The sequence below is a fragment of the Cucurbitaria berberidis genome (genome assembly GCF_010015615.1).
Source record: "Cucurbitaria berberidis CBS 394.84 unplaced genomic scaffold K460scaffold_4, whole genome shotgun sequence".
NCBI classification, from domain to species: Eukaryota; Fungi; Ascomycota; class Dothideomycetes; order Pleosporales; family Cucurbitariaceae; genus Cucurbitaria; species Cucurbitaria berberidis.
Window position 1 is genome coordinate 1668160 of NW_024468938.1, and position 23287 is coordinate 1691446.

The 23287-nt window shown below is 49.7% G+C and overlaps 9 protein-coding genes across 9 annotated transcripts; 5 read left to right on the top strand and 4 right to left on the bottom strand.

The window, feature by feature from the left end:
- The first annotated feature begins 54 nt into the window (after positions 1–54).
- K460DRAFT_315288 (ATP-dependent metallopeptidase Hfl) lies at positions 55–3163 on the top strand. Its single transcript, XM_040930309.1, has 2 exons — positions 55–2038; positions 2088–3163. The coding sequence occupies exons 1-2, from the start codon at positions 187–189 to the stop codon at positions 2891–2893; spliced, it is 2658 nt and encodes an 885-aa protein (XP_040785777.1). The 5' UTR covers positions 55–186; the 3' UTR covers positions 2894–3163.
- Positions 3164–4823: 1660 nt separating this feature from the next.
- K460DRAFT_290699 (uncharacterized protein) lies at positions 4824–5913 on the bottom strand (the record flags this gene model as incomplete). Its single annotated transcript, XM_040929222.1, has 2 exons — positions 4824–5753; positions 5812–5913. The coding sequence occupies 2 exons, from the start codon at positions 5911–5913 to the stop codon at positions 4824–4826; spliced, it is 1032 nt and encodes a 343-aa protein (XP_040785778.1).
- Positions 5914–7411: 1498 nt separating this feature from the next.
- On the top strand, positions 7412–8164 carry K460DRAFT_341102 (uncharacterized protein). Its single transcript, XM_040931139.1, has 2 exons — positions 7412–7539; positions 7590–8164. The coding sequence occupies exons 1-2, from the start codon at positions 7486–7488 to the stop codon at positions 8061–8063; spliced, it is 528 nt and encodes a 175-aa protein (XP_040785779.1). The 5' UTR covers positions 7412–7485; the 3' UTR covers positions 8064–8164.
- Positions 8165–9948: 1784 nt separating this feature from the next.
- K460DRAFT_396578 (uncharacterized protein) lies at positions 9949–11782 on the bottom strand. Its single transcript, XM_040936107.1, has 4 exons — positions 11702–11782; positions 10605–11612; positions 10355–10523; positions 9949–10294 (listed from the first exon to the last, which is right to left on the bottom strand). The coding sequence occupies exons 2-4, from the start codon at positions 11449–11451 to the stop codon at positions 10096–10098; spliced, it is 1215 nt and encodes a 404-aa protein (XP_040785780.1). The 5' UTR covers positions 11452–11612; positions 11702–11782; the 3' UTR covers positions 9949–10095.
- A 790-nt stretch (positions 11783–12572) lies between these two features.
- Positions 12573–13641, top strand: K460DRAFT_418322 (uncharacterized protein; the record flags this gene model as incomplete). The annotated part of the gene is made up of 1 exon (XM_040937937.1): positions 12573–13641. The coding sequence occupies one exon, from the start codon at positions 12573–12575 to the stop codon at positions 13326–13328; it is 756 nt and encodes a 251-aa protein (XP_040785781.1). The 3' UTR covers positions 13329–13641.
- Positions 13642–13879: 238 nt separating this feature from the next.
- K460DRAFT_141405 (uncharacterized protein) lies at positions 13880–14651 on the top strand. Its single transcript, XM_040926751.1, has 2 exons — positions 13880–14153; positions 14281–14651. Exons 1-2 carry the CDS (start codon positions 14108–14110, stop codon positions 14550–14552), a joined length of 318 nt encoding a protein of 105 aa, XP_040785782.1. The 5' UTR covers positions 13880–14107; the 3' UTR covers positions 14553–14651.
- Positions 14535–17078, bottom strand: K460DRAFT_418323 (uncharacterized protein; the record flags this gene model as incomplete). The annotated part of the gene is made up of 3 exons (XM_040937938.1): positions 14535–16728; positions 16778–16858; positions 16919–17078. 3 exons carry the CDS (start codon positions 17076–17078, stop codon positions 14750–14752), a joined length of 2220 nt encoding a protein of 739 aa, XP_040785783.1. The 3' UTR covers positions 14535–14749.
- A 1856-nt stretch (positions 17079–18934) lies between these two features.
- K460DRAFT_287466 (glycoside hydrolase family 88 protein) lies at positions 18935–20653 on the bottom strand (the record flags this gene model as incomplete). The annotated part of the gene is made up of 1 exon (XM_040928968.1): positions 18935–20653. One exon carries the CDS (start codon positions 20651–20653, stop codon positions 18935–18937), a length of 1719 nt encoding a protein of 572 aa, XP_040785784.1.
- A 442-nt stretch (positions 20654–21095) lies between these two features.
- Positions 21096–23231, top strand: K460DRAFT_341116 (MFS general substrate transporter). The gene is made up of 5 exons (XM_040931140.1): positions 21096–21420; positions 21470–21672; positions 21770–21774; positions 21819–22658; positions 22702–23231. Exons 1-5 carry the CDS (start codon positions 21271–21273, stop codon positions 23097–23099), a joined length of 1596 nt encoding a protein of 531 aa, XP_040785785.1. The 5' UTR covers positions 21096–21270; the 3' UTR covers positions 23100–23231.
- Positions 23232–23287: the final 56 nt, after the last annotated feature.

Below are 23287 nucleotides of genomic sequence, written 5' to 3' on the forward strand. Positions count from 1 at the left end.
CTCGCTCGAGATGGCGGAAATCAATGATACTGTCATCTGTCTTTCAGAGGCTTTCGCCATCATCGCGCGCCCGCCACTCCTCACCACTCCCACCCCTATACCCGCGCATGGTAATTGCGTAAATCCGCGCATTGTTTACCATCGTCGCCTAATCTCACATCCCTCACCTCCCCCTCCTCACCCGCCATGTCTACCCTCCTCCGCCGATCAGGTCATCTAGCGCGATTATCCAGACCCTGCCTCAACGCCTCATCAAGAGCACCGCTCACCCTACGGAGACGAGTACCCATTCCGCAATGCATATATGCACAGCAGCGCGCACGGAGATTTGCAACCGGGCCGCCGGAGGAGCCAAAGAACAGCAAGAAGGATGAGCAAATAGAGAAGAAGCATGGCCAGGCTGAACAGTCTGAGCCAAATACAGCCGAGAACAGCGGGAAGGAGGCAGAAAGCCAAATGTCCAAGCTGACGCCCGAGGAGGAGAAGCTATTAGATCAACTGGTGTCTTTTGTCTCGATGGGCGTACCGAAGGCGCAGAAACAGGCCATCGAGGAGGCAATGCAGGAGATCAAGAAGACGGGCATACCCCCAGAACTGCGGCAGGAAATGGACCGGTTAGCAAGAGGTGAGAAGCTGGATCTGGCCACGGCGGCCAAGATCTCGCGCCTCTCCAGCAAAATGGCACGCAAGGCCGCCGAGCAGCAGCGCTTCAAGAACGATGGCACCGATGCAGAGCCCCAGCAGAAAGCTGGTGCACACGATCCAGGCCCACAGTCTCGCGGCAAGGACTCCAAGGGCGGCGCTGGTGGAGCGGGCGGCCCTACCCCCATGTTTGGGGGCAGCATGGACACGAACACGATACTTATCGCCGCCTTCCTCACCTACTTGACGTACAAAATGCTCTACCCGGGCGAGAATACAAAGGAAATCACATGGCAAGAGTTCCGGACTACCTTCATGGACAAGGGCCTAGTGGAGAAGATCGTCATCTTGAATGGCAACAAGGCAAAGGTCCATCTGCACCGCGAGGCCGTCGCGTCCATGTACCCCGAATCGCCCTCGGTCAACCAAAACTTCTACTACTACTTCACCATTGGCTCGGTCGAGGCCTTCGAGAGGAAAATGGACGATGCTCAGTACGAGTTGGGTATTCCCAGCTCCGAGCGCATCCCCGTCGCCTACTCGAACGAGATCTCCTGGTTCGGCACATTTCTCTCCTTTGGACCTACCATTCTGCTTCTCGGCTCCCTGTTCTACTTCACTCGACGTGCGGGCGGAGGCAGCAGTGGAGGCTCCGGTGGCATATTTGGCATGGGTAAGAGTCGTGCCAAGAAGTTCAACCACGAGACCGACATCAAGGTCAAGTTTGCCGATGTCGCGGGTATGGATGAAGCTAAGCAGGAAATCATGGAGTTCGTCTCGTTCCTTAAGGATCCCGCCCGTTTCCAGAAACTTGGTGCCAAGATCCCTCGTGGTGCCATCCTATCTGGACCCCCAGGTACCGGTAAGACACTCCTGGCCAAGGCTACCGCTGGCGAGTCAGGCGTGCCTTTCTTCAGTGTCAGCGGTTCCGAGTTCGTAGAGATGTTTGTCGGTGTCGGTGCATCGCGAGTACGAGATTTGTTCGCGAATGCACGCAAGAGCACACCCTGCATCATCTTCATCGATGAAATCGACGCCATCGGCCGTTCGAGGTCAAAGCAAAATTTTGGAGGTGGCAATGACGAACGCGAGGCTACGCTCAATCAGATCTTGACGGAAATGGACGGTTTCAACACGACAGAACAGGTCGTTGTCCTTGCTGGTACCAATCGACCTGACGTCTTGGACAAGGCTTTAATGCGACCGGGCCGATTTGACAGGCATATCAACATCGATAAACCGACTATGGATGGCCGAGCTCAGATTTTCGGTGTTCACTTGAAGAAGATCATCACCAACGAGGACATGGAATTCTTGAAGGGCAGGCTAGCTGCCTTGACACCAGGCTTCTCAGGTGCCGACATTGCGAACTGTGTCAATGAAGCTGCTCTGATTGGTAAGATCTACCTACCTCTGATGTACATATGACTACTAACACACCGTAGCCGCCCGCCACAACGCCGAAACCGTCACGATGGTGCACTTCGAGCAGGCCATTGAGCGCGTCATTGGCGGTCTCGAGAAGAAATCCCTTGTGCTCAAGCCGGAGGAGAAGAAGACGGTCGCCTATCACGAAGCCGGCCACGCCATCTGTGGCTGGTACTTCAAGTACGCGGATCCCCTTCTCAAGGTCTCGATCATTCCCCGCGGCCAGGGTGCCCTAGGCTACGCACAGTATTTGCCAAACGGAGACACATATCTCATGAACGTCAACCAGCTCATGGACCGCATGGCCATGACGCTGGGTGGCCGCGTATCTGAGGAATTGCACTTCGAAACCGTAACCTCTGGCGCGTCGGACGATTTCCGCAAAGTCACCCAGATGGCCACCGCTATGGTCAGCAAATGGGGCATGAGCAAGAAGATTGGCTACATCTACTACGAAGATGACCAGAACGGCCAGCAACTTCAGAAGCCCTTCTCCGAAGATACTGCGAAAAACATCGACATGGAAGTCAAGCGTATCGTCGATGAAGCGTACCAGCAGTGCAAGGACCTGCTCACCGAGAAGAAACACGAGGTCGGCCTTGTAGCAGAAGAGTTGTTGACTAAGGAGATGCTCGGTCGCGAGGACATGATACGGTTACTAGGACCCCGACCATTCGAAGACCCAGCCGACTTCCACAAGTATTTCTCTGGTGAATATGGCAAGGCACCGGGGCTCATTGAACCCAAGGGCGACGACGGTGTGAAGGGCCCACTAGTACCGCCTGCACCAGCAACATTCAAGGATTTAGACGCATCAAGGTAATCAATAGGTAGCATATTGCATTTTCTGTTTCAGTTCATGATATCAAGGCATGGGCAAAGCAGGTGAAAACGGGCTTTCATTCCACTCTTCATCTCTCGTCCCATGGTTGGGGTGTATTGTAGCATAGACTCATTTATATGCCCAGGGAAGAGCGGGCTTTGTATAGTAGAGCTGCGTGGATTAGACGCTGCGATAATGAAACGCTGCACTGAACAGATACACTTCATATGCTGTATAAAGCTCATCCGCGAAGCGTCATGTTTTCAATGGACTATTGTCTTCAATATGCTGTTGCTAGCAATATTTTGCGCTTCATAGGAAGTGGCGAAACCTAAAATCCCCCACAAGGTCTTCGCTAATCATACAGACTTGTCGATTTTTCAAAGTACATCGCATGTTCATTTTTTGGCTATGCATCTTTTTCATCTCCGGTAGTTTTCCATCAAGATCTGAACTTCAACAGCTAACCAAATTTTGAGTCACATGGCGTAACATAAGTGAGGAGGCGTATTGTCCATGCAACCTATTTCATCTCAAGCTGGGAAGACGAGGGAGCTACTAAAGACGAGGCGACTGGTGGGGATCAGGAGACTAGCGAGGTCGAGGAAATGGTGGCCGAGGATGAGGATGGTTTACTACTTGTGGAAGATCCCGAAGTAGTTGCAAGAATACTTGAGGGCATGTTTGAAACATATTGCTCGAACTAATACTAACTGCCAAGGGGGACGTGCTACTAACGACTGGGCTCAAAGTCGACGCTACTGGAGACGTCGAGAGTGATGTGGCTAATGACGAGCTCATCGAAGATGCAGGAGAGCTTTCCGCAGTACTGAGAGAACTCTCGACTGGTATAAATCAAGGCACTGCTTGATGTCGCCACAATGGACGACGAAGCTGCTAGTACACTGGATGAGGAAGAGGAGATGAAACCCGAGATACTGGAAGAAGACGATGTGAGGACCTATAGACTAGACGAATAGGACACCACGACAGCTGAGCTAGATGTGGTGGTTCCGCGTGAGATGGCAGTCGCGTCTGAGGGGGAAATCGAAATAAGCGAAGTACTGGATGTAAGCGATACCCCGCGGCTACCAGACGAGGCTACGCTGTTGCAGGTTCCATACCCCCTTTAGCACGTATCAGCCGCGCAATGTTCCGAAACTGTTAGTAAGGCAAGAGGTCGATACGCAAACAACCTTATCAATTGATGAGCCGCAGTACGAGCTATTCCGGTATTAGCGTTGACATGAGCAGGCAACCCAAGAAATAACTCACTATTGGCTGCAGCAGTTCCAGAACTGAATACCTAGACACTTTCGTTCGCTATACGACGCTCCGCATCGCGCGTCTTTCGAGACCGATTGAGTGGAAGCCGTGTTGGAGGATGTGCGAGTCGAGGTAGACGTGCGGAACCCAGATGAAGAAAGTCGAGTCGATGTTGATTTTGAACTGGACACTGCGTCGCTGCAGGTACCAAATAAAGGCTGGTAACCAGCAACACAGTAGGCAGATGTGCTTCCGCACCTGGACGTCGAAACCAGCCAGTGTATGCATGTATAAGAACGAAAAGTCTTGCCATGCGTGTTGGGAACAGCAGTTTCCGTACTCTTTGTGTGTCAGCTTTGCATGTGTTTTTGATTGGAAAACTTACAAGAGCGGAGGCAGGTGTTTTGTGACTTGCCTCCGCAGGTACAGTCCCGAGACATAGCAGCAAAAGCTACAGCAGGTGAAAGCAAAAGCGGGCAGAGATGCAGAGCGTATGGTGGGCAATAGTGAGACAATGTACAGCCCGAAAGACTCAATTGAATGATCCTAAAGTTGAAAAACCTGTACAGTGGGCTATCTAAAAGCAATCCAATCTTACTATCTGCGTTGGAAACGCACGAGATCTCCCCCCTAACATCTTCGTTGAAGTTCACATGCCCCTGTTCTACCTTCCATTCGCTTTCCTGTAGCACGGGAAGTAGCATTCGAAATCTTGTTTGTTAGGCCCATTGCCATTAGCGACTCTACAAAATCGATCTGGTTGACCGTCGTTTGTCGCTGGACCTCTACCATTCCCAGACATATCTGAGTCCCACTCGAATTCGTTAATGTTCTGCCCAGGTGTTTGAGTCGGCGCGTAGAAGAAGCCAATCTTACTGCCAAAAGCTCCCGTGCGTTTGATTTGTAGATCCTTTGGCAAACCCTGCATCAAATGGGTGTCTCCATTGTTGGGCAACTGGAAATCAGTCAAGAAGAAGTCCTTATCCTCCCAATCGCTAAGCGTGATTGATCGAATGTCCTGGTCACCATCGCGAGTGAATTTGACACTGCATTGGTACAATTCCTTGTAAGGGGTACCCAGCAAACTGTACCGGTTGTCGTTTTTGTCAAAGTTGTATGGTGAGCTGATTTTCCCTCCTCCGACGGCTTTTCGAACCATTCCAAACTGTCTCCCATCTTGATCGCAATTGGGCTTTGCTCCGAGACAGTATTGGACTTTCCTTTGATCGGCAGAGGCAATATTGGTTGTGAAGTCGACACGAAAAAAATCATCCCGAGCAGCATTGGTCCTCCTAAGGAATGCCGCGAGCTTGCCGCCTAGAGACCCATTCTCAGGGCCAGGCATGCATCTAAGGCTGTTTGGTGGCCGTACAAGAGGATTGGGGTCGAAAGGTTGTTGTTGAGCCAATGCTGGGGGCCATTCGTCACACTGCTGATCTACTGCTAGCTTGTCGGTGAAAGCCTGGCTGAAGGGAAAGCTGCGGCAGACACTGGCTGCAGAGGGGTTGTTGACTCTACATCCGGATTCGCGACGGTTTTGTTCGTTATTTTGGGCACCGGTATATGTGATTTTGTTGGCGTCAGGACCAGGGTTCTATGTTTATTAATAAAGGACCAATCTCGGCAATCATGAAATGACTTATGAAACGTACCAAACAGCGTATATAGAAACAGGCGTTGTTGCATGCGCTCTCTGAGTTCTGGCAGTCGACTTGAAATATACCAAGGTCCGTTGGGGCACGTTTGTAGAACATTCTGTCAGCTCGACCGGGAGCATAATAGTTACCGAGCCTTGGTTCTTCTGTACTACCAAAGACCACGCTCAGAATCATTGGTAGAAGTAAGATTGGTAACTTCATGATCCGGTGGCAGTGCGTTCTTTAGCAAATCTGTCGAATGAGATCTGATGGCCCAGACAAGGTGTTCTGCGATATATGGAGGGCTAATGTAAAGATCTTGAGCAAGATTATGTTGTCTCTGCTGAGAACGAGTAGAGATCTGTAGTAATGATTGATAAGAAACAAGTTGTAAGGACACTTGATTGTGTCGAATGCTTCCCTTCATATATACTTGTATGTGCGGCAAAGCCATACTACCGCAATACACTCTCTCGAAACAATCCCTAGGACTATTTTCAGATAGGCAGTGCTAGAAGAGGCACAGAAACACAAGAGCGATGATTTGGGTCAAAGTCCAGGTAGTGTTCATTCTACGAAGAAGCTAATGCGACCGCTTCGGGCCCACATGAAGACGCCGAAAGTGAAATCCAGCAAAAGATTAATGCTTAGATGATTCGGCATACCTATTTAGGTGTGTGAGGCGGAGCATCGCATTCAACATAAGGCATTCATAATCAATGCAGACATCAACTTGCTTCAACAAGGCAGACATCCCAACAGATATGGATGGGGTCACGACCTGCGCCACAACTGCTGATCTTGTAAGTTCACAGACAACGTATCCACGTCCTTCCGCAGTAGACACAGCGCCTACCTAGTTGTAGCTTTTTTCCTCAATGTGCCTCAATATAACTCGCTTGCAGCTCCCAATCATCTGTCGAGATTGAATAGACTCTGGGGCCGAAAGACCAGGCGCTGAAACCCTGGTGTCGAGCTTCGCCTTGTAATTAGGCGTATCGCCGATCACAATCCACATTGAAGTAGGCTATACTTTAATCCAGCGCGCCTCAGTACTTTCTCGCCAGCGGGGTAGAGAACCTACAACACAACGAACTTTGCGAAAATCGCTTTGTGAACCTATAGCTAACATCTGTCTCATGGTGATGTAGAAGAATAGCATGGACTACTTTTGGTGGCTATGTTAGGTCTCGATCTATTACAGGGTGTCGCTTGACTTGCCGTACTCGGTGTCCTGTTTGCTACGCGCTACGGCGCGGGATTGCTACGAGCGATAGAGTTGCGCACTTGGGCAGCGATCAGTGCAAGCTATGTAACAAGGGGGCAAGGTTTAACCTATTAAAAGTCAACGCAATGATTATTGGCCCAAACAGCCGGGCGTAAGGATGTGAAAGCGTCAAAACGAGCCCCTAACATGAATGCTAGTAGACAGCTTTGAAACCTGCGCCAAGGCGGCGTGTAGTAGGCGTTCCAATACATGTTGAGCGCTTCAAAAGTGGCTTGGATAAGTTGTGACGTAGATGCCACGTCATGGTCCGTAGATGCCTCCGGGCTTGTCGTTGCGGCGTGGTTAAAAGGGTCCAGGTAAGCCGCACAAGGCAACATCGCCAAAATTGCGTATTTTCCTGTCCACGGAATAACCTCAAAATCATTATTTGAGTGATAGAAGGGTACAGGGCCTTCTCAACGATGAATACACCCCCATTTGCACTATTCGTCCTTGACAAAGATATCAATAATGAGGCGGGTGATATAACACAAGTTTTTTTCTTCTGAAGGCTAATAGATAGCAGTACATCAATAAAGGTCTAGAGAGTGCTCATGGCTGGGATTCAATGGCTACGTGGGACCTATGGGTTGCGACCGACTCATACGATGATATGCCCAAACAATCAGGCGACCGACAGCCTCCGCCAGAAGCAACAAAGCCACCTCTCGCGGACTCATACAAGTCGCCATGGGTCGGGAAGACGATCGAAGAATGCGCCAAGTGGCTACAGGCTGCACCAGAAGACACTGCTGTGCTGAAGGACTACTTTACCGCGGTGAACGAATTCTCGAAAGAGGACGATACTGTTCTTACGTGTCGCGTTAGGGTTGAGGACGGCGATCTCAAAGTTGACTATTACCCATTGCCGACTAAAGAAATCGCAATGATGATGCTTACCAACCGTGGATCGTATTTTGATGAGAGAGGAAGTGCTTATCAGAGCGTTATGCGGCGGAATGGAAAGCCAGACAGAAGCCAAGGAGGACCGTTTCATTAGAGCCGGCAGTATGATCAAGGAGCATTAAATCAATCAGCGATACTCAATAGCTAATATGCCTTTATTCAACTCTGTCCTCGCACTGCAACGTAGAAGGGCACTTTCTCAGCTTAAAAGTGGTGCCCCCTTATTTGTTTAAAAATAGCCCCCCTGATGTATTAGAGGATACGGCTATTATATTGCGCGAGACGGTTTATCAGAATTATCTAGGCTCTAACGCTTCTAGAGTTTCCGCTACAAGAGAGATTTTCTTAGAATATCCCTATTCAAACCAACGTTTGACGTATTCTAGAGGTAGTTGCGCATTTACTTATTAGATCCTAGTCATTTACGCGAAAATGACTATAATACGCAATGGAGGAGATTTTTTTATATCTTTTCTTGTTTTCGTCATGCCTCAACGACACGTTGGTGCTGTCTTATACTGTAACCTAACTCGATGTTTGAGTCACTTTCCTACATAACTAACATCAACTCCACGCAGTTTTTAGGGCACAAGTGGTAAGATGCAGCCAACTGTCACGGCAAAGGGCTCGTGGAGCGATGATCAAGCAGCCGGTAAGCGTTCTATTGTCGGGCTTGAAAACTTGAGCTGATATGTTCCATGCATATGCAGAATAGTTTAAAAATGTCCTTCAGCTCGTTATAGTTACTCGATATCAAATCCTGTTTGTGGCGGAGACAAAGAAACTCGCGCACTTCCTCGGACGGAAGGATCAACAAAGCTTGCTAGAAACTGACTCCAAATTTGCCAGGATGCACCACTGGCAAATAGAAGATCAAGGTGGTCATATACCGTCTACCCCAAACTCTTCGCTAGCAGAACACGTCGTTAAAGAACACAGCCGAATCCTGTCTTGTCGAGCTATTCTTCCGTTCGTTACTTGACCCATATCGGCAAGCAGTTCGATATTGATACGGCGTTCTTCGACGCTCACCTGAGTTCCATTAGGGAAGACTTCACTTCCTTCACCAAGCACCCTTCGCACTTTCATCTTCCTTCCTATCACCAAACTATTTTTTAAACATCAATTACTTCTATTGGAGCCGCACAAGAGCATCCTGGTTATGCTACCCTTGCAAAAACAAGCAGTCACATGCCACGCAGATGGATCCATATCTGTCAGATCTGAAAACAGGCACCAAGTGGAAGCCATTTCAATCCATTGTGCTAGCAATCGAGAGGACTTACAAGGGTAACTGGGGATCTAGTAACTAACATCTGCTTGCATGTCTCCTTAAGCGCACGGAGTTTGGAGTGTATATTATTACTAGGGGGCATTATATTGTAGCTAATCCTGTATATTTGTATAATTTTGAACACGGGGATAGTCTGAAATTAGGCAAGATCATCATTGCGCTTTGAGACTGTGCGAGCTGGATCATCCATGTTGGCTGCTATGGCTTGTATAACCGACAACTAGTTATACACCCTCCGCTTTGCCAAAAAGCTCAGAATGGACGAGACGCGATGCCCGGCTCCGTGCTTATCAGCCTCGAGACTGATGCATACAGGCCATGGTTAGCAACTGTGCGATAAACGATATCTGTGCTGTGCGAACCGGCGAATTTTGACGCGGACGGAGACCCCATCCTTGGGTGTGGGGGTTCCTAGTCCTTTGCGTGTACCAATGACCGTCCGTTGATGTCAGTTTTCCACCATATGTGTTACCGCGTTTTCCATTCAAGTTAACTGTGCATAGTACATCTAGGGATAGTTGCAATTAGGGCCGGCAAGACAAGGGAGATGAATGAAAAGCCAATTCGTTGTCCCGCAACTTTGAAAGATGAACTCTCATGGAATCTGTATCGCGGATGATAGCACCCAAAAATGGGATAAGTAGCAGTTGACGATGATTTTGGATTCGCAGCCAAGAGCACACGCCCCCGAAAGTAAGTAATCATCACTCAAGTAGCTTATTGCTGGTGCTCATTGCTGGCGCAATCATACTTCTAAATTCCTCTAATCTAACAGTGTCATTAGCCATGCTGGCATCCTTATTTCGCACTTCACTTCAGGACAAAAGAAGTCTCATAGCGCCTTGGTGTTCTTGTTCTTCCCCCATACAAGCCCACCCTTCATGGCGCCCGTGCCTTCTTCGACGTATTTGCATGTTGTAAAAGCGGTCCAGAGGTCCACGAAGAAGTTGCTGCGTTGTTGGATGTATTTCTCTCCGAGGAGGGGCTCAATGGCCCAGGTGGCTTCTTCGGCGTGGTAGAAGGGAATGCGGCTTTTACGGGTTGTTAGCTGGGAAAGAAAGGGAGCTGGGGTGATGGTTGTGGAGTCTTACGGAAAGATGTGGTGAACGACGTGGTATTCGATGATGCCGTGGAAGATGTGACGTCCGATGAATCCAAACTCACGATCAACGGTTGAGAGAGCACCTTTGGCATATGTCCAGTTGTCTGCGTCGTAGTGAGCTGCGTCGGGGTGGGTGTGGTGGAGGTATGTGATTGCGACTATACGCTCGTTAGCTTCTTCAGATTTTTGCCAAAACCAAATGATTGACCAGGTCAAATATTCCAACATGAAAAACTCACCAATCCAATGATTCATCCAAAGGTACGGAAGTCCGTATAGAAGAAATGTGTGTCCAACGCCTAAGCTCTGGCTGACCTGGTACAGCGCCGCTAAGACCAAGATGAGACCGATGTTGGAAAGTAGGACGAACGGCTGCTCTGCGTCGGTGAAGACGTGCGCCGTGGGATCAAGATGAGATTGCTTGAACTTTGGACTCTCTTTGCGAGAATTCTTGATCAAGCTGTTCATCCCCGCGCCAGCGTTGAGAAGAATGTACGCGGGCCAGCCGAGTAATTGGTGGAAAAGGAGCGCGCAAAAGCTGACAATGGGTGTGTCGGCTGCGGTATGGTCCATTATCTTCTCGACCAAGCTTACACCTTTGGCTTGCTTTTTTTCCAGTTCTTCTTTCCGGCTGGGGACAAACACGGTGTCCTTTTCCATGTGGTTGGCATACCGATGGTGGCGCGAGTGGCTGAATTTCCAGCTAAAAAATGGCACCATCAAGATGGAGTGAAGAAACCAGCCGACCGTCGCGTTGACATTGAGGTATGGTGAAAAGGAGTCGTGACCGCAATCGTGAGCCAGAATCCAGAGACCTGTGAAGAAGAGGCCTTGCACGAAGCTGTATAATGTCCAGAGAGGAATCGTGATGGTCCATGGGGCATCGAGCTTGGCTAGCCAGACGGCTGCGGAGAAAAGTACGGAGACGGCGACGAGATCACGGACAACGTAGGACATTGAGCGGACGAGCGAGCGCTCAAAGCACTTCGCTGGTATGGCATCTCTAAGCGTCTTGACGTCCGGCACCGAAGAAGAGGCAGGCTTCGTCGAAACCTCGACCTGCGTGGCAGTGGTACTCGCGCCCATGATGTCGCAACGAAATACGAACGCAAACGAGATGGGGAAGATGGGGAAGGGTCTGTCGAATGTGCGGCCCAGCCGTCGACATTTGTACAAGCCCCCGCTCAGGCGGTGTAATTTCTGTTGGGTCCCATAGCGGACGCTTCTAATCGCGAAAGACGTGGGATCTGTTTCAACAACGCGGTCGGGTTAGCCGCATACGCACATAGCTGGACACCGCTTTTCTTCGCCTAGAGTAGCGGAAGAGTGGACCCACAACTGAGATTTTGGCCGATGCAATTGCCTAGCCCGTGTTAACGGTTCAGGGAAGAATCCTCCGTGGTTGGGACAAGACCTAGTAAGCAAGCACCCGTCTCCATTCCTCAGTCGTTTAAGCGAATAAGAACGAGATCGAAAGCGAAGAGGCCGTAGAACAGGAACAAGTCCAGCGTCCAAAACGACCGAATTGGCGATTTTCATAATTTGTCTTCTGGTGCGAAAAAGCGGGCAGGGGTATGCCACGAGGTAGCCCAGATGTGGGATAAATGAGCAGCGTTGAGGACCCTGCAGATCGCACGTGCGTCCAATTACAACTCTTGTTACGCAGTGCGCCGTATTTGTACGGCTCGCAGTAGTCAGGGTCTGCCGTTTTAAAGTGCGGCTCTCGTTTAGCGATGTCCTCGGTGCGCTACAGCCATGATGAGCAGGGGTTTTGCCTAGCATGGCTAGAGGACATGTTAGGGGATATCCTTAGCCCCTTGTCGTACTTTTCTTTGTTTTCCAAGTGTTCTAGAGCGCTGGGAAGGTTTTGCGATGTGTCCAACAGGCCTGTAGGCTCCCCGCGGCAGAACAGAAAAGGTTGCGACGTATGTCCAGTTATTTACAAACGCGAAATGTCGTTAGAGCCGCATTAGCAATAACCTGTGCCGCATTGACGAGACGCTGGCGTCGTGGGCCTGTGCGTGAAAAAGTGTCGTATCAAGGGGGTGGTGACCTTATCGCATTGCCCGCCACCTTGAAGCTGCCCGCAGTTGCACTACTCTAGACCCTGTAGCGCCGTGGCTCACCCTACCCAAAGTTGTAACTATTACCAACGAACCCTCACAGCTACCCGCATACATACCAACTGCGCGCATCCAAAGCCAACCATGTTACCCACGTATCAAAGCCTTCCCGATTACGTTGACCAAACCTTAGCGAAGCGTGCCTTCAAAGCCAACAATTCCACCTTCATCAAGCGTGGAACACGGCACGAGATTCAACGCGAAGTTGATGCCATCTTCTTCGTCCAACGTAATACATCAATACCCGTGCCTTTTGTAATCCAATCACACATTGAGGAGACTGGTAGTTGGTTTTCTATGAGTATTGTTGCGGGGTTGACTCTTACGGATGCCTGGGATCGTATGGACAAAACAGCACAAGCAACAACGCAACACGAAATCACCCAATATATTAGCGAGTTACGGGCCATCCGTCCTCCAGAGCCAACATATGTTGGATCTTGTCTTGGTGGGCCGGCGTACGACCATCGTCTCAATAATGGCTTTCCCTGTGGTCCTTTCGCCTCAGAGACAGACTTCAATAACTTCCTTATCACTCCCGTTACGCGGTGTCCTCGTCCCGATCTTGCTATAAAATATCGCCAGCAACTCTCAGATAATCACAATATCTGTTTCAGTCACGCAGATCTATGTGGGGATCATATTCTTGTTGAGCCAACGACCGGGAGAATTACTGGAATAGTAGACTGGGAAATGGCTGGCTGGTGGCCCGCCTACTGGGAATACAACAAATCATTGTTCGGGAACAGGTATATGCCGTGGTGGAAAGCACTTGTGGCCAAGGTTTTACGCCCATATCCGGACGAATTACAGATTGATCGTATTCTTCAGGTGTTTTGATTCTGAGGAAGACAGTGCGCTCCAATCTCCGCAACTTATTCCGAACCTACCTGTCCTCTCGAATCCACTACTGGATCACATTGTCCTGATACTGTTTATCAACGGTATCCTCCGTCCGCAGCCAATCCAAGACCTTAAGACTCCAATCCTGGGTGTTCCATTTCGAACATTCATCATTGGTGATAGGCGCAGCTGCTAGAAGCCGTTTGAAGTGGTCGTACTCGTTGAACGGGTCGGCTCCAGTATCAAGCTCTCCATTCCTGCTCCCGGACGGATTGACGTTCACCTGCTCCTCTCTAGAAATATAGAAGGCCCCCGGCATTTCACGAAGCTGGACTGCAAGGCTTTTCACTTGCAGTGTTTCTAGCCCCGCTCTGGCGCTACTTCCAGTACGGATTGCATTAATCCAAGATAACTTGGGGCTCTATCGTAACATGTTTTACGTTACCGCCGGCAACTCCTGGATCAAAGGAGGCTGTAAAACTTCCACTCTTTGGAAGACACATGCTTCATTATCATCTTCCCACGTGGCGTATGACCGAAAAAGACGAAATAATTACATTACTGCAGGGCGTACGCCACGATTATGCGCAATTGTAATCAATGTAACAGAGCGGAAGGTCTTTGCCCCGCCGGGCGATCAAGCATCCCGCCTCACATCAAGGATCTTAACCGCTTATTTAAGACTGCTTTGACTACATCTCTTCCCCTACTATCCCTTTCTCTCGTAATACCTGAGTTACATAACGAGCATCTTTCTAAACCACCCCCGAAGCAACATGGCAACCATCCTGACCCTTCTCTACCCAATCCCCGCCGCTGGTGGTATGTCTTACACGGTCCTTATCTCCATTGTCATCGAGCACTTAGCAACCTCGGGAGGCCTTTTACGAGGGCCTGTACTCTAGCTTACTGAGTCGTTGTTCAAGGCGCTATACTGACCAATTTTTAGTTGATGCATTTGACATTGAATACTACCTCAACACCCATCTACCACTAGCCCTGGATGCGTGGTCCAAGTACGGCCTAAAAAAATGGTCTGTCGTGAAGCTGGCACCTGAGACTGGCTATTCCGTACAGACAATCATGATTTGGGACAGCCCGCAAAGTATCGGCAACGCAATGAAGGAGGCGGGTGCCGAGGTCTTGGGTGATCTCAAGAACTTCAGCACAGAGAAACCAGTGGTTATTCAGGGTGTTGCTGCTGCTGGAACTTTGGAATAGTCATATCAGGGACGCACGTGTCAGCAATGCAGTTCATCAATTAAGTCAATAAGAAGTGAAATCCCGTCTGTTCAATGTGCGGCGCTTAGCTCAGACAAAGTAAGAGACTCAGACTCACAGCCCCGCCCTGGTGCTCAGTATAAAACGAAATACAGTAATCCAGGATAACTCGGATATTTAACCCACTATACTGTTTGTTACCACGCGGCAGCTCCAGGATCAAAAGAGGCCGCAAACATGCTGCCATCGTCGAAAGTGATTATACGATCCATCCCCGTGAAATCCTGATCAAGCATTATCTGCGGGATAGTACTGAAATCTGCGGAATCAGGTGGATTGGGTAACGTCAAATTCATCTCCTGAAGTGCTGCGGGCTGCAAAACTTGTGACCACCTGGGATAGGTGTCCGCGGGGGTAGTCAAACTATCATGACGAATGTCGATTGTATAATCCATGACGTTCATTTGAAACGCCTGATCCGTTGCACAAAGTCGTTGCAGCTGCTTCAACCGGACAGCGTACTTTGTAAAGATATCGTGCTTCTCAAGCGGAATCTCAGCAAAGGCAGTCCACCGTCTGGACATTTCTTCGAGGCTGTGGATGAGAGACCAGAATTCTGACGGTAATTCATTACCAGGCGTATATTTCCAGTTAGCGAGCAGTATCCTCGCAGCAATGAATAGGCAGAAAGCGTACTGGCTACCGATGGGTGACCCAGCTGGCGACCTTCCGAGGTACTTTTCAGTGATCGCCGCGATCTCGGTACCAGCCGAGTAACATGCCTCTGCGCTACAGCTGCTGGGTAGTCTATTGCGAAAGCCCCAGTGTAATGGTGGATACGCGATGAGCTGGTGTAGCAATATCATGGACGTATTGTGCGTAACATGCGCCATAGTAAGGTTAGGATCCATAAGCGGTACATGTCTCGTAAGGTTCGGGTTAGCCTTCCATTTCTGCGGAAGTAGCATCTTCCAATGGACGAGCCTCAAATCTAGCTCTTTGAACCGAGTAAGCCAACAGCTTATCTCACTTTGATCGCGCATGTTCGTCTTTTGCTGTAGAAAATAGCTCATGACGCGGCTCATGGACTCGGTTGCTTCGATATTGTATGCGAAGGCACCGACAGTGGACATATCGGTTGAGACATTAGATATGGCACCTTCGAGGGCAGTAATTCTTGCTTGAGTGTGCAGTTCGGCATCATTTCCAAACTGAGTTGGCGATGGGTAGCGAGACACATATTCGATTGGATTGCCGATACGACCTCTCGACTTGTCCCAAATGCCAAAGTATGGCGTGAGGACAGGCTTCTCCTTTCTCCATAAATGACCGTCGCACGGTAGCCTTCGATAGACATCATCCGAGGTTAAGCTCGTGTTCCAGCCCATAGTGACTGAACAAAACCTGTCTAGAAGGAACACGTTCCAGAAGACTCTCCGCCGTTCCTCGAGTTGCGTGCAGTCATCTGTGCGTGGCAGGGATTCGTAAGGATGGCAAAAAGATCCGTGGCCGCTATCTTCCTGCTCCTGTGCCAACTGCGTGTACTCGACCGTGCGCGTAAGGGAACCGATTACAGACCAAGTTTTCGCGGCGTTGCCACTTCCAAGGTCGTTAAATGCAACAATTGTGAGTGCTTGTAGATTTTCAAGAGATAAACTTTCCATTGAAGTGTACAAAACCCACTTGCGAGCGCGTTCGTCTCGTGCGAATGCCCAGGCACCGGGTACGAACTTGGATGCAGCCAGGATCATGGCATGTAGGATAACTAAGAGCTGCTTCTGGTCCATTTCGTTGCTGAATCGTTGAAGAAATCTTGCTTGGTGAATCATTGGAATCCAAGGATGAACGTGAAGGAAGTAGGAAGTCACAATTGCTTCTAGAAGCTGCTTTTCAGGCAAGGGGGGCTCTTCGTTCAAAAAAGCGGTGTTGAATGTATCGAGTCCCTCGTCGAGCCTTTTGCGTTTGCTGCGCCGTTCGCTGAATGCTGTACTCGGGTTTATATTCTCCTTGGGTGCATTGACTAGCTTCGGGAGCTCCTTCGCTAGCAGAGCAAGAACGTCGCGGGCGCTTGATTCGCCAATGCCATCATTGGCGACTGTGTGGTTGCGTTGGCATCTCGTGTGTTCATGGTTCGGGCTGCTCGACTCTCCTTCATTAATCCGCCGCTCTAAATCATCTAAGTTGTATGAGCGTCATATTTCAGTATTTGGGAATAGGTAGTCTACCGAGTCGCCTATGGAGGTTGTCCACAGCTCCCGCCTTTAGCCCTGGCTTGACCCGCTTGGTTTCGTAAACGCACTCCAGCGCTTTTCTTTGTCAGTGAAACTATGTCATTGCCATCATGCTACAACAAGAGCCAGACATACCCGTTTTCCGACAGTGTAGGCAATATGGTCGGTCGCGTGAGCAGCGCAACTTCGCCTTGCGGCATCCGTTGCAAGCCAGGCCATCTGCAGCGTCTGGGATGATTTTGGCGCCTCCATCGTTTGTCTCAATTTTCTTCTTTTCTGGAGTTCCACTCGGCATGGTAGGATGTGTTGGAAGCATCGTTGCGGCCTCCGATGAGTTGATTCATCCGATCACCGGACAAGATGCCCCGAAAGACCGAGCAGATTACCGGGTTTCTCCGCATTTACCCACAAGTGGTCATTAACCCATGTTCTGACTCCAATGCACTGAAAAGACTACTCTATTCAATTGTATGTAGCCATTCCACTTAATCATGGGAGGTGAAAAATGCGATCAGATGGCTTTCATTATAGTCAAACGGCCCGCGTAGCGCAGCACATAGTACGAGCCGCCAGACGAGAAAGTTCCGGTCCAGAACGCAGTCCTTCACTTGGGACCTGGTCTTATCTGAGATCCTGCGAAGAGATGAGCAGAGCAGGAGCAATGCCAAGATCAAGGACCTACCTCCCGTCCTCCGCGAATCAGTGTGGACATTCTACCTTCCACGTTCCCCGGTGAAGACAAGCATCGGTGAGTTATTCTTCTGATATCCATATCAATCCCTGTCGCGCATCCCTACCCAATATCCACTCTCCACCTTGCACCTTCTTGCGCAAGTCCACCTGTTTGACTTGTATCAGTAGTGCTGCAGTAAACCTTTCCTACCCTTAAGCCCTAGCGAGGGACACGGCGCATAATTCTTTTGGTTTGGTTTCTTTTTTGGGTGGACCCTGTGTCATCGGCAACTGGCTCGTCCAATTTCGGGGCTCGCATCCGCTGTCGTAGCGCTACGCTGTTGGCTCGGGTCGACTTCCGGCGCCCTAGTCGACCGCGCCTTGTAAAGCTGAATTTGGACTTCTTCTCTGCAAAGTATGCGCCTTCTTCATGTTCGTCTACACTCGAAATGGTCGTCGATGGTGTATCCCGGATACGGACAGGCGCAGAATAGCTATGAATACAAGAATGCACACTTCTCGATGATGTCACTATGGAAGACCCAACGACACTGTCCCTTGAGCGCTTCATCGCCGAGCTACCCTTAACGAGAGACAGGCATCTGCTCGGTGACATCCGAAATCTGACAGCTGAGCATCATTCGCAGAGCCCTAGCAATAAACGAGGCTGATGCTTGTGGATGAGCAACGAGTGGCACGGGCAGCGGGCCTAAAGTAGAAGATGGCAAGGCTCAATTAAGGTTGACGCTGCCGGTTGCAGACGAATACGCGCTACGCCTCTTGAGGGTCTATATCCACCACATCACTATACATGGGCTCCAGGACGCCCAAGGTCTCCGCCGTCAGAGATACGCCAGCAGGCAGCACCACCAGAGCCGGACTCTTGGGGAACGGGTCTAAGAGGACTTTCAAAGCGCCCACACCCTAGTTGAGCTATCGCTGGTTCCGTGAAAGTACTTTAAGTGCGGAGATGTTTATAATCATATTAATTCTTCTAGGATAGGCTCTTAAGGCAGTCGCTAACTATGGTTCTAAACTTTATTATCGTTCTCCTATGGTACTAAATATCGATTTTCTGCTCTAATAGTTTAAGTATAAGAGGAGTTGCTCTTAAGGCCTGTATAAAGCTGCTCTGTAGTCTCCATCTTCTGTCTTCTGCACTTCTATACGATAGTACAACAAATTCCTCCCCTCCTTGCCCACCTCCTTGCCCACCCTAGCATCAAATTTTCGGACCTGCCTTGGCCAGAACCTCAAGGGCCTCTTGAGGGTCTATATCCACCACATCACTAACTTAGTTCATTGAAGGACGTAGGGGAAGGGTTTGTAGGAATACACTCCTGACTACTTGTGGTACATTAAGAGCAGTAAAGTCTAACAAGATCATTGCTCCTGACTGTCCAAATAGTGTGAGGTTGCTCTTCCTCCTTAGGCTCATTGGGTCAGGTGTGTAGAGTTAACTTTTGCTAATCCAGCTGTTTAATGCAAACCCATGCGCAACAACCGGTTCCCAAATTCAACTAAATAATAGTCGCCATACACTAGTCCATGATTCGAGTATCGTTTCCTCGCGGTAGCGTTGTTATTCGCTGTGCCAAACTTCAACATACCATCATAGCGACATCCCGCAAGTACCTGTTCCGTTCCGATATGCTGGTATGGGCCTGAAACTAGCTGGGCCTTCTCAGGTGCCAATGCAAAGCTCAGTGTATCTTGTATAATGGACATTGCTGCTTTGCGGAACCGCGATGACAGACTGATCTGGTCGATGCTGGCCAGTGTCTGGGAAAGAATGAGCATACCGTTGGCGGCAATTACACCTGCGGATGAATCTCGCAGAGGGTTCTCTTCATCTTCAATGGGTGCATCGAAGTCCCACAGCGGTACCTTCCGGCCCTTCGTCACGCACGGCGGCGCGTTCTCAAGACGATGCAAGAAGTACTCTGCTAGTCCACATGATGCCTCTAGGAATCGGCGGTCTCTTGTCCACACATACGTCTCGGCATACCCCAATATTCCCCATGCTTGCCCTCGCGACCATGTTGAATCGTGGTCATATCCTTGGGCTGTCAAACGTCGCTTCAGATCACCGGTTTTGGGATCAATATTCGCTACATGGCACGACGAGTACCATTGGCCTCTGTATGCATCTTTTGAAGAAGATAATACCGGCTCTTTGCGCAGATGCGACTGCAACAGTGTTACTGCATGTGCTGTGGCTATGTCGGATAGGGTTGGATCTTGCGCATGGTGCGCTGCGTAGAATATAAGGTCGAGATTGCACATGCTATCGATAATGACGATCATGTTGTCTTCTTGATCCAAAATCTCAATGTCATTCTTTTTTAGCAGGTCCCAGCTTCGTATGGCCTTGGCCGAAGCAACGTATCTGGTTGCCAGACTTCTTGCAGCCTTGACAATAGATTGTAGGCTCCGCGGGTTACTGAACAGTTCCCAATCCGCGCGGAGAGAAGGCATGATGATGAATCCAATATCGTGAGTGTCGGTTCGACCATCCATCCCTCTAATGGGTTCGCTCCATGTGCGACACAGTGTTGTTAGCTGATCGCGTAAGTGCTGAAGGCTGATTGACCTTGGAAGCTGCACGCTTTGCGGATACTTGATCAGTCTCTCCAAAATAGCGTACAGTGTGCCAGGGAAGAAACCACATGTCCAAAAGTCTGCCTCTCGCAAGCTGTAACTCCCATCTTGGCCGAGTTCTTGGGGTACAATTTCGGGAAATGCGGCAGGAAGTGCCTGAAGAGCAAATTGTGCGGTTTGAAGCGCTTTTGCGATAATATTTTCAGCAAAGAGTTCAGAAACTTGATCAACAATCGAGATTTTGGAAGAGAAAATGTCTGTATTCAGTTCGTTGACGCCGCATTCGGATGGTGGGCTGCTGGTGAGAGGCGTCGTATTTTGCTCAGATATGTCCCCTCCCAAGCTGCTGGTGGAGGACTCTGACCTCAGTCCTGGGACTGTTTGATTGAATAGAAGTGGCTGCGATTGCCCACATGGCGTTTGTAATGCGTTTTCCTTTCTGCATGAGACCAATGAATGCTCCTCGCTACATTTTGGGATCTCATGCTCGGCAGTCAGAGTCGATTGAGCTGCTTCAGGGCACCGTAACTGCTCGTTCCCTGCTCCTTGCACCGGCTTAAATCGAATCTCGTGCTCCTTGTTCGGTGGTACACCCATCAGTTCTCCCTCTTTAGTGGTGATGAAGTATAGACCTTCGTTGGCTAAATTCTGCTGTCCTGGGATCAACGGATTGGAGCCGGCGACCTCTTCCTTGTTACAAAGACCCTCTGGAAGATAGATATCAATGTTTTGCGACGCGTTATCCATCGTGAATTGTAGAAATGAGAAATACAAAGGCTTCGCAGAGGGAGTATTAGCAATGTGATTTCATTATATCGAGCCCTGGAACCTTCAAGTACTACCGGAGGCTAAGCCCCAAGCTGCTCCGAGACAGTTTGCATCGTTGCCCTCGGGGTGGTTGTGCTGCTGGCATTCCTCCGGAGCCCGAAGCCAAGGATCCGACCCAAATGCACACACCCTTGCGATTGGCTCGGCAGAGTGGGCCCCTGATCCTTTCCCCATGGGACCGCGCGGGGTTTTGCAAGATTGGGGTTGAACAGGCGATGATACCGCGTCGAAACGATCACTTCCTGTCGGTATGGAGAACCCGGGGAAGCTGGTTGCATGCGATGGATACTTAAGCAAGCGCGGGTGCGCATGCTACTGTCTTTACCCTGCATAGCAGCTTACGCCCACTTCTGCGACATTTTCGGTGGTTTTCGACATCATTCAATATGCCGCCCATCCAGGATGAGATACAGGTCGCACCCACCGATAATGCGCGGAATCCTGTTGTTGTGGTTAATGGTAAAGAGGTCGTCGTGAGCTCCGCCACCGAGAAGCCCAAACGGTCTCTCTGGACAGCCTGGATGTATATGTTCGATGTGAGCACTCTTACGAAAGTCAGGAGGAATTCACTAACGTACAATCAAGTGGTACCCCAGTCACTACTCGCCAGAGGAGAAGAAGCTGGTGCGCAAACTCGACTGCATCCTGCTCACCCTCTGCTGCCTTTGCTTTTACATCAAGTGGCTCGACCAGAACGCTCTGACCACAGCCTACTGGTCTGGCATGCGAGAAGAACTGAAGATCAAGGGCAACGAATACTCCCTTTTTGGTACCTTCTACAATATTGGGTGAGTGAAGAATACTTTTTGAATGCTTTAGCTAATATAAAGATAGTAAGTAATTAGCGTTTTTATTCTAAAACACTCCTCAGCATGTTTTCGGTAGTTTCCGTATTCTCTATTTCAAAAAGTGCTAATCATGTCACTACTTTCAGGGTACCTCATCTTTGAGATCCCCAGCATGATGATCATCTCCCGCCCTAAGCTCGCGCGCTACTACGTCCCCACCATGGAGGTTCTCTGGTCCATTTTGACTTTCACACAATCTCGACTTAGTAGTGTCTCACAGATCTATGGTCTCCGCTTTCTGCTCGGCGTTCTGGAAACTCCAGCCTCTACCGGTTCCATCTATATCCTGACGTCCTGGTATCGTGCCGACGAAATTTTCAAGCGAGCTGGTGTCTGGTACGTCTCCAGCAATGCTGGTGCCATGTTTAGTGGCTATCTACAAGCGGCAGCTCATAAGGGCTTGAATGGCGTCCACGGCATGTCTGGCTGGAGGTGGTTGTTCATCATAGATGGATCAATCAGCCTGCCTATTGGGATCGCTGGCTACTTTCTCTACCCTGGTCTACCCACTAGCCCCAGAGTCTGGTGGCTGACAGAAGACGAGCGCAAGCTTGCCGTTGCTCGCATGCAGAGCCAGGGAACCAAGCAGAGTGGTAAGATTGGGAAGCGCATGCTCAAGCGCGTGTTCACGCATTGGCATTTTTACATCGCGGTTTTGATCTACGTCTTCTTCCAATGCACTTCATATATTTCGGGGCAAATGCAGGCCTGGCTCAAGAGGGAGGCGGATTTACACGGCACCTACAGTATTGAGGAAATCAACCTCATCCCAACAGGTGTTCAGGGCCTGGCCATCGTTTTTGGTATCTTGATTACCAGCCTGGTCATGATCTATCCGATGTGGATCGTGTTCTCCTGCGTTACTGCGGTACTGTTGTTCGCAAACGTGTGCTTGCGGGTGTGGTACATACCGCTTAGTTTACACTGTAAGTTCACTGAATCCCATCAGGGTCAAGTTAACACGTCTAGTTCTCTGTTACTACCTCCTCGGCCTGACATCTTGTGTTACACCTATTCTCTTTCCCTGGGTGAACATTATGATGAAAGACGACAACGAAGCACGCTCATTCACTACCGGCGCTATGATGACCATTGGCTGGGCCTTCTTCAGCTTTTACCCCATCACGGTTTTTCCCATTCTTGAAGCCCCCCGGTGGACAAAAGGCTATACAGTAAATATCGTTTTCATTCTCTGCTACTGGATTTTGTTCATGGTTGGGCAGTACCTGTGGCGAAGGGAAGAGAAGATGAAGAAGTTTGATATCAATGCAAGTATGGACGAGGATGAGCTGCAGAAGGCGGATGCTGTGCATGTGGAGGTCATGAATGAGAAAGAGGCGCGGGAGGCGAAGCAGGCGAGGGTTTGAGTGTTGCACCTGGTAGCTTAATTAATTTCCGAGGTACTAGGGCAAAGACTAGGCTTGAGTGAGAGCAATAGACTGCAGGTTACTTTGTTAGTTGGAAAACTCCACTTGTAGTGCATTGAAACTAGAAACGCTAGAACATGAGGAAGGCAAGCAACGCCACGTGATGGCCTGAAGCGCGGACGCGAGTA